We start from the raw sequence: 10,730 nt of genomic DNA, 5'->3' as shown, positions 1-10,730 counted from the left end.
CTTATGCACAGTTGCCCTGTGCTCAGTGCTGTGTATACTGGGTGTCTGGTACATTAGCTTAGTGCTCGGAGAGATCCTCAGTGTCTCCCAGCTATCATGTAGTGTCTCATAGTCACCTCATTGTGTGCAGCCAACCAGTAGATTTGTTTTTATAGAAAATGTGTCATAGTAATAATAGGCCGACTTAATTTTTGAATATTATTTTACATTTTCTGTGCAAGGATCTGAATCGAAATAGATATCAATATACAGTGATTCAGTGCAATCAATCTGCCCAATTCATTTCAAGGGAATGCAAGGTGTACTGTTGTAGTTTTGCAGGAATAGATACGAAGATAAATAGATAGATAGATAGATAGATAGATAGATAGATAGATAGATAGATAGATAGACAGACAGACAGACAGACAGACAGATAGATAGATAGATAGATAGATAGATAGACAGATAGACAGTGTGTGTGTGTGTGTGTGTGTGTGTGTGTGTGTGTGTGTGTGTGTGCATATATATATATATGTGTGTGTGTGTCTGTGTACATGAGAATATATATGTGTGTGTGTGTGTGTGTGTGTGTGTGTGTGTGTGTGTGTGTGTGTGTGTGTGTGTGTGTGTGTGTGTGTGTGTGTGTGTGTGTGTGTTATGTGCATGTATATATGCGTTTGTATGTATTCATATATATATATATATATATATATATATATATATATATATATATATCATATGTATGTTTGATCACATATACAAAGCGATAATTCTACTATCCTTTTCTATTCTGTTTAATTACCTCAATATTTTTGTTGAGACATATTTTCTTGTTTTTTAGTTGTTGTCTTTTTTTAGCTTTTCCTGAACTCATTCAATCTAATTTCTCCATTAACCTCTTATTTTCATTGTAAAAAAAAGGCTGTTTGTTTTTAAATTGAATTTTTAATATTTCTACTTCTCTTACCTGTCTGTATGTTATGGTGACATATTTTGGGGGGTTTCCTCCCTATAAACACATCATCTATATATTAAGTTGGATTGCGTGTTATATTTGGATGACATGTTTTATTATTGTTATTATATACGCATTAATGTAATAAAATGATGAGCGCAGAGGAATGATGCCATGGCAATATTTTATAACCATAGGGTGCCCTCCCTGCGTGTGGAAAGATAAGTGCAAAAGTTGTAGAATGGATCATGTATTAAAACATTGCACGATAGTCTAAAAAATCTATCTATATATACATATATGGGCCTGGATTGATGATGCACTGAATGCTGACTTATATAAGGGAAGAGGAAGAAGAAAGGAGGAAAAAAAGTAAATTATCTGCAGCTCAGCTCTGGGGTCTGGCAGCTGCTTTGCATATCACGTGACCCGCCCGGGCCAATGAGCGGGCGTGCTGAGCCAGGCTGAGGCTACACTCACAGAGCTGTAATGTGTTCTGCTCAGTCTTTGGGGCTTTTAATGAGGAGCTGCCCGGGCTATGACAGCCTCCGTGCTGCTCCATCCCCGCTGGCCCGAGCCGCTCATGTTCCTCTACGACAACAGCTTGGATGATATTAATAAGAACATGGAAGGATTCGCAGGCAGCAACTTCGCAGCGAACCAATGCAGGAACCTGATGGGGCACCCGGCTGCCGCATCTCTGGCCCCCAGCGGTGCCTACTCCTCCAGTGAGGTGCCAGTGTCGGGCATCGCGGAGTCTGGCAAGCAGTGCAGCCCCTGCTCTGCGGTGCAGAGCTCCTCTAGTGCCAGCCTGCCCTATGGCTACTTTGGCAGCAGCTATTACCCCTGTAGAATGAGCCATCACAGCACCATCAAGTCCTGCTCGCAGCCCTCCTCCTTTGCAGACAAGTATATGGAGACATCAGTCTCTGCTGGAGAAGACTTTCCTTCTAGGGCCAAGGAGTTTGCTTTTTACCAGGGATATGCCACAGCCCCTTACCAGCCAGTACCAGGCTATCTGGATATGCCTGTAGTGTCCACCATTGGGGCACCTGGTGAACCGAGGCATGAACCATTACTGTCAATGGATAGCTACCAACCCTGGGCTATTACAAATGGCTGGAATGGGCAGGTTTACTGTGCCAAGGATCAAAGCCAGCCAACCCACCTATGGAAATCCACTTTACCGGGTAACACATCAAATAATTATATTCTTTAATGCAGAATGTATTCCTTTTATTTGCAATCAATATTATCTATCATATCTGTCTATCATATCTATTTATTAGATACATTATCTATCACATCTATCTATCTATCATAAATATTATCTATCATATCTATATATTATATATAGATATGATATATGTATATGCATATATATGTATATATACATATGTATGTATATGTAAGTATATATATTTATTATCAATCTATCATATTTTTCTTTCTCTCTCTATTTCTTTCCTTTTTTTTCTACCAACAGCATCTATATCTTATTTATCCTGATTTGTATCCTACATGCATTTTATATTACACACAAAAAAAAAATAAAAGACATGATATAATTTGAAATTTGATGTCTATCATCTATCTATTTCCCGTTTATTATAAATCACCATATAATGTTATATAATATATTCACAATGATGTCATATATAAACAATAATATTTTTCTGCATTTACATCTTTGTAGAAATATATGTATATACAGATACACATAATTTTATGTGCATGAGATCATTGTGAATATATATTTATATATATATATGTGTATATAGAGAGAGAGAAAAATCTATCTATCTATCTATATATAAATGTTGAACAATGAACAATTTAAGTTATGCAGTTTCCCTTTTCCACTGCATATGCAATTTTAGCTCATATTCTGCTACAGATTAATATTGTTGATACATAACATATTTGTTTTATTGAGTGATATAAAAATTGTATATATATACATAATATACTTATAATATATAGAGAGACACAAAAACACACACACATTTACATACACCCACACTAATGCAGATAGATAGATTTACATACATTTAAATGCAGCATACATTTTTCTACGTACAATGTATATAACTTCATGCATGACTGTGTTGATGTCAGGCAGCATCATATCTCAGTGACCTGTGCTTTCCCTTTCAGACGTGGTTTCCCATCCTTCAGATGCCAATTCGTACAGACGAGGCAGAAAAAAACGAGTTCCTTACACTAAAGTGCAACTGAAAGAACTGGAAAGGGAATATGCGACAAATAAATTTATCACTAAGGACAAAAGGCGCAGGATATCAGCAACCACCAACCTGTCAGAAAGACAGGTCACTATTTGGTTTCAGAACAGGAGAGTCAAAGAAAAAAAAGTCATCAATAAACTGAAGACCACTAGCTAATCAGTGGATTATAGTCAGTAGGTTCTTATCACATGAAACTGATCTATTCTCTCCCTGGAAAGTCTCATGGAGCCCTTAGAAATTGGTTAAAATATAAAATATGGACAATGTATCTGGGGAGGGGAAGGGTGAAAAAAAATTAATTGAATTAATTGAAGGAGGCCAAGACTCTGACCTTGTTGGAGATCACACGACTTTGTACCTACTGGTGGAATTATTCTCTTGCAGCCTGATATGACTTGTCCATTTGATCATAAAGAAAAGACGTGTAGCCTTTAAACAAGAATCGATGTAATAATTGCGCTTTGAACCTTGAAACCAGACTGCATGTTGAGTGACTGCTCAGGTAACTTGTATCTTTACTGTATGTTCACTCTATACATTCTTATATATTACCAAATGGGTTTAATGATGTTTTGATGAAGAATGTACACAGTTATATGGAGGGGTGGATTTCAATCTCTATACAAGCCCTTCAGTAAGTAGAAGCCTTCCTAGGCCTTCCCTGAAATTACATATGGATGTTGTGGGCACTGAGGGGCTTTAACGTTACCTCTTTTTTTACATTATTAATAATCTGACATATTGGACTTATAATGATGTGCAAAGGACAAAACTCAATCTCCACATGGACGGATTATTGTAAATACCCGGTTGTGTATAATAAATACCCATATTACAGAAGTATAAGCCTACAATGAAATTTCATGGTTCAGGCCTTAGAATGGCATTAGGAATTATTTTGTTTATTTTCTGTAATTTGGCCGAGTTAGATAATGATAATCATTTCCAGCACTTTGAAATTTCATCAGCAATTATTTTAAACGTTTGTTTCATCTCTACTCACTTCTAAAAAAATGCTATCATGTAAATACTAATTATAAGAATTATAATAATAAATTAGCGCACTGTGAACGTTATTTGTGCACCAGACATTTTTATTCTGCCCTGAACCTCTAACTGTGTTATTTGCAATAGAAAAAATACGGATCAATTTGGAAACTCAATCGAATTATCTGGAAGAGTGATGTGCTCCAATAGGGGTTAGTCATTAGTTATGGAGAAATAATTATTATTTATTATGTTAGATATCCAGTTTGGAATCCATAATTGACACATCATGAGATGCATTGGTCTTGATCAAGAGTAGCCACCTTCACCTGAAAATAAATTAACCAGAAGGATCCTGTAATGATCCTTAGCTCAGAGCTGTATTTTCTGGGAAGCTGTGGCGATTGTTGAAACAACTGGATGGGAAGGCCTTAAACCTTGACCTTGAGGAACAGAGACAATTTGTGACCTTGACTTCTGACAGCTCATGAATAGGCATCACTAGGATTAGTAGATCAATAGCGCCATCTGGTGTTCAAAAGCAGATCTACAACCACGATTATTAGCTGTTATAAGGCTTGGAACGTCTAAACTTGTAACCTACTAATTTTTACTAATCAAAATAGCCTTTGAAGATTTTATGGTTCTTGTGGTTCACTTAATTATTAGTTATATTCTGTACTGAATATTTGTTTACTTATTTAAATATCATGTGAACATAAGCTACTTAGTTTATAGATTATAGTATTTTATTTATTGCTTTTATATTGCAGATCTCCATCTTTTCAGAATATTCATAAAAAAAAAGCAAAACATATTTTCCACATATTTTTATAATTTTGTCAGTAATTTACAGTTCTGTTTCATTGTTTGTTTATTTTTTATTTGTTTGTATTTTTTGTTCTTTTTTTTTATTTTGTTTTTGCTGGTTATATTTCATTTGGTCAGAATATAGTATAACATTTGTACTGGTACTGAAGCTTTTAAAATATATTACACTCATGGAATCACAGCTTACGAATTTAAGATAATTTTAGGTTGATTTGGGCAATACAGCAACATTTCTACATTCTATAAATCTCTTTCCCTTTAAGCTCAAATTATACAAAATTTAATGTTACAATTAAAATTTAATATTTGACTTAAATGCTTCTCTTCCAATTATAAGGCAGGGAACTAAATTGTGTGTTTGCAGTAGTTTTGCATTTAATAACTATTTAATATAACGCAAATAGGATAGTAATGAAATTTAAGTGGCTGAACGATATATTGTTTAAATTATCTAGAAAGTTCCTTAAATTATCTAAAAAGTTCCAAGTGAATACTTTATTAATATTTTAAATAGTAATGAAATATAGGTGGGTGGTAATTAAATATAAGTGGTTGAACTATATATTAGTTACATTATCTAAAAAGCTCCAAGCAAATACTTTATTAATATTTTATAACATATTTGTATCCAGAAAATACCAAAAATTCTGGATTAATTAATAAAGGAGGGAGTTTTAAATAAACAAACAATAAATAACTGTCGTTAAAGCTACGTTATGACTTTTGGAGGAACTGTATTTTTTTTTTTGTAATATAAAAATATCAGTAGTATAGAAGAAAAATATATATTTGTACCATGTTAGAAAGTGGATCGAAGCCACGTCAAATATTAGGATACAAAGCTTGGAAAATATAAATAAGAAATTAGATAGATAGATAGATAGATAGATAGATAGATAGATAGATAGATAGATAGTGCAGACCATTCTTGTCGCATAGCATAGTCCCACTGCTATCCCGAGTGCACTAATGTGACAATCTTCTGTGTAACTTTTTTATTCTGCAAATATATTTAACAACCAGGGAAATGTGTCACTCCATTCAGCACTTCGCAGAGGAAATTAATATTTCACCAGGGCATCCTGGGGTTAGCATTAAAAGATTACTTCAGGTTCAAGTTTATTAGTTATAAAATACCATAGTATTCATATAATTGCAGACCAAACAACTGTTGACATTCTGCGTATGCCAACGAGTTAATAAAACTTCCTTGCTTATGATTAACGCGTTCAGGAGCTTCTAGGGGCAGAGGGCAGGGCTTTAATCCCAGATAAAATGGCCTATGAAGAAATGCAAACTGCCCAGCTATGGGCTGTAATTCCAAGATCTTTAGTTAGTGAGGCGCTGCTGAGTCCAAGGAGGCGGCTCTGTCCTTATCCTATAAGTGAGGACCGTCTCTGGGTTGTATATATCAAAAGAAAGCAATTTTTAATGGCACCTAGAATATTAATACAAGTCATAAACCATTGTAATTAATGATGACAGCCGCAGGGCTTGCCCTTTACACCAGGTCCTGTTGTGTTTTCAGTTGAGGACAAGTTACTTTTTTCTTTTTTTCTTTTATCATCTTCCTCTTCATATTTGCCTGTGTCTTTAGTATTTCCTGCCTTACATTATTGTTATTTTATTATTATTCAATTTACATTTATTTTATTCCTTGTGATGTTCATTCATCTGTATATATTGTGATTCTTTTTTTTATATCCTTGTAGTTTTGTTGCTCCTTTCCCTTTAGAATCCGTGCAGTAATGTCTGCTGGCCTCTTGTGATGTTTCCTTGGTAATACAGCTCACTGGATTTAGTCTCAGTGACTTTAGCATGTTCACATATATGTGTTACATTCTACTATAATATATTCCCTTATAGTATTTTATATTACACTTTAGATATTTATATCAGACAAGGTGTGATATAGCAATATAGCTCAGTGTTGTTCTTTATTATCCAGAAATAAGTAGGGGGTAATAAGTAATAAAGGGGTTTTCTGTGACAGAAGGCACTGAGATATAAATGTAGGAGGGGGCAGCAACAGCAAGCAGTTCACTACTTTGGGTACAGAAAAGAAGACAGTCAAGGGCCCAGGACTAGATGTTATGATGGGATTAGAAAACCAAACCCTTGCCTTTGTTTAAAAGGCACTATAACGTCCCCTTCTGGAGACACAAGGACGGTGCGAGGTATATATATATATATATATATATATATATATATATATATATATATACAAATAGATATATATATACACAGATATATATATATATAGAGAGAGAGAGAGAGAGAGAGGTATTGGTAATAATTTTATTAATCTTAATTTAAACACGAAAAATGAATACATATATATGTATATATGCATTAATTTTTCGTATTTAAATGATGATTACTTACGTTATTAGTAATATATATCTGTATATATGTGTATATATTTATGGATAGATAGATAGATAGATAGATAGATAGATAGATAGATAGATAGATAGATAGATAGATAGATAGATAGATAATAGATAGATAGATAGATAGATAGATAGATAGATAGATAGATAGATAGATAGATATTATGTTGCTATTCTGGGATACACTTGGTAATACCTATACGTCTTTTGTTTTCCTTTCTTTTCACAATTTCTTTCACACGTTGAACACACATTTCATTTTGCAGTAAACATCATCGGCACAATTATTGAGATCAAATGTATTTTATTAACATATTATTTTATTTTATTGCATCCAGAAAACATTTTCAAAGTGCTCATTTTCTTGAAAACAATAAGCCACAGTAGAAACATCACATGCACTCTGTGTCAGGATCTAGGAGATATATACAATTATTCCTTAATATGCGAGAATCGTGTCTTTTCCTGTCCATAGGGTGATCCATTAATTCTTACACGTGTTCAGTTAAGTTGCTGGAGGCTGTTCATACATATTCTGATATTCCGCTTCCCTGTGTCCGGAATAATTCAGTTTTACCCCTATAGTATCAGGTTAGTGGTGACACGATGCGAGCATTGCCATTGTATGCGATGAAGCCATCTCCTACAGGAATCTATAATAGTCTTCTTCAAATCTATATTTCACAGATGGGGATAAAACACATTGGAGGTCAAGTTCAAGGTATTACATTTACTTCTGATTAGTTTCTAATACATGAATACAATAATTCTTTGTTGAGCAGGAAAGCCCCGGATGTGGCGCACACTGTGCCCAGTGCCCAGATCTGTAATGTGTGGAGATCCTGAACCAAATGACTATTCTCATGTGAGACTTGTATTAGTATTTTTCTATCCATTTTCTGTGTCAGTAAAAAAATGGTAAAATTCCAAATGGCGATTCCAAAGATGGTGCTTTTGTTTTGCTTTTGTTTGTTTTTGTTTTTTTTGTTTTTTTTTTGTTTTCAGTCTGGCTTTACTCTTGCTATAGGCACGTATGCGGAAAGCAGACTATCAGAGCCTGCCAGACGGTCTAGACTGCATGTTCTCAAAGCCCCGGAATTGCCTGCAATAATCATAGACCTGCACCTGTAAATGGCCACTAAAAAGAGCCTAGTGCTATATAATTAATGTATCAGAAAATCTGCTGCAGGGGAGGAGAAATGTACGCATCCGTCTGACTGCAATCACACATGTAGAAAACTACCGCTAAAATAAAAACCGCTGATAAGATAATATAGCAGGAAAAGTAATGACAGCGTCTCTAAATGCGTTTATTTATCTATGTGTGTGTGTGTATATATATAATATATATATATATATATATATATATATATATATATATATATATATATATATACATTAAAGGCAGCAGTAATTAAATAAAGTGTGGATGCACACCACCACTGGACTACTACTATACATATAAAATAAAAATGTCAACACTCCCTTTACAAAAGGTGAAAAACAGTATTTTTTTCAAGCGCTTGGGCTTGGAATAAACACTTTTTTTTATCACCCTTTTAAGTGTATAAATAGCAAATATCTATCCGTCTATCTGTATATGCACGTGTGTTTATTATATTGTGACAGCTATATCATTATTAATACTACTGTATGTGAAGATGATAGATGATAGATAGATAGATAGATAGATAGATAGATAGATAGATAGATAGATAGATAGATAGATAGATAATTGTTGCTGCTGTTGTTATTAATAATATTACCAATCTTTATCTAAACATTTACCATTTTTCTTTAGAATTTTCTCCCATTACTCCCATAATATAATCTATACTTAATACAACAGTCCTGTCAAAATTTATAAATGTAGGTAATCATTATATTATGTTTTCTATTGTGATATTTTGTATTCTTCTGCTTTTTATTGTTGACATCATCATCCTCATCATCAACAACAGCAAAAACAACAGCAACGACAACACTATATAGTGACAATTATTGCAATGTGAGTTTTGTCGTTTTTTGTTGTAAGAGACACTTGTAGATCTGTGTGTCTGTATATGCTTGCTCAATAATACATATTTTTAGTGGGGCTTGGAGGGCACTTTTGCTACACTTGTAATGTAATGAAATGTAAAGCTGTTTGTGTTGGGTTGTGCACGAAAAGTCTTTGTCGCTGCAGTGGGTGATGGAGCCGGAATTTTGATTTGGTGATAATAATGCTAAACAAAGAAAACTCACAAAACGAGAATCAGATTTGACCCTGAAACTTAAACCACAAGCTGCAGTCTGCATGTACCGTCATATTGATTCTTGTCCTAAGGATGTTAAAGAAGATGTATTCTGTATCTCTGGGCACATGAGGAGATGCAGCATTACTGATCTGAGGAATAACCCAGCTCCAAGGCCAGACTAGCCATTATTTAGTGCCGCGGTCTATGGTTAAGGTCAAATACACGATAACAAAACTATTTTTTTTTTCGCCATAAAGATGTCTCATTGTTGGAAGTTTTTTTTCGCTAGAGCATCTGCAAATGTCTGTCCTTATGCATCCTACAAGACCTGGCGGTGAAGAGGTGCGTATATATGGTGCATGATCATACTCAATGTATGGTTTCTCTATTTTCCCCTACGATTTGCCAGGGGGCACAAACAATCACACACTGGATATAGATAGATAGATAGATAGATAGATAGATAGATAGATAGATAGATAGATAGATAGATAGATAGATAGATAGATAGATAGATAGATAGATAGATAGATAGATAGATAATAGTTAGATATATAAACAAATTCTATTTGCACAATTAAACATATAAGTGTATACACACAAACACTATTCTATGGAAACAAAAGCAATGGTTACCATCATACAAACCTTTCAGAGAGCACACAGTGTAATCAGTGATTGCATGTAACATGTGGAGAGGAGGTCATGGCTGCATGTAGGTGGCGTCTCCTGTGAGCCCCTGGCCAGGCCATGTCTGCTGTGACACAGGCTGAAGTTGACTGCCAAATGTGCCATAAAACCGCAGGTCAGTCTAGAGCTCTGCTCACTTCTCCTTGACGCGCCGACTTCAATTATAGTCTTAAAAGCCTCAATACAAGTGTAAGAATTTGTTTTCCTTCTCAGAGGCGGGGCAAGGGTTGGCTATGGTGGCGCCTTTGTTTCACAGTCAAAGGAGACCTATCTATCCATTCATCCATCCATTTATCCATCTAACTATTCATGTAGCCATCTGTATATTGTGATGATACGCATGACGATGCAGATGTTTCTACATATATATACATATACACATATATGCATATATAATCCACGAGCATTG

The 10,730-nt window shown here is 34.6% G+C and overlaps 1 protein-coding gene across 1 annotated transcript; it reads left to right on the top strand.

Moving 5' to 3' along the window:
• Nucleotides 1-1,407: 1,407 nt before the first annotated feature.
• On the top strand, nucleotides 1,408-4,256 carry HOXA13 (homeobox A13). Its single transcript, XM_073677908.1, has 2 exons — nucleotides 1,408-2,127; nucleotides 3,095-4,256. The coding sequence occupies exons 1-2, from the start codon at nucleotides 1,476-1,478 to the stop codon at nucleotides 3,337-3,339; spliced, it is 897 nt and encodes a 298-aa protein (XP_073534009.1). The 5' UTR covers nucleotides 1,408-1,475; the 3' UTR covers nucleotides 3,340-4,256.
• Nucleotides 4,257-10,730: the final 6,474 nt, after the last annotated feature.

Source organism: Phyllobates terribilis, unplaced genomic scaffold (assembly GCF_046119375.1).
Source record: "Phyllobates terribilis strain yellow unplaced genomic scaffold, ASM4611937v1 Scaffold_4__5_contigs__length_816908805, whole genome shotgun sequence".
In the NCBI taxonomy this organism is placed as follows: Eukaryota; Metazoa; Chordata; class Amphibia; order Anura; family Dendrobatidae; genus Phyllobates; species Phyllobates terribilis.
Note: the sequence above shows the minus strand (reverse complement) of the source record. Positions and strands in the feature narration are given on the sequence as shown.

Excerpts from the sequence above, each read along its gene's own strand:
- HOXA13 (XM_073677908.1), top strand. The coding sequence starts at position 1,476 with ATGACAGCCTCCGTGCTGCTCCATCCCCGCTGGCCCGAGCCGCTCATG. Across the intron at positions 2,128-3,094 it reads ATGGAAATCCACTTTACCGG|ACGTGGTTTCCCATCCTTCA; the intron begins GTAACACATCAA and ends TTTCCCTTTCAG.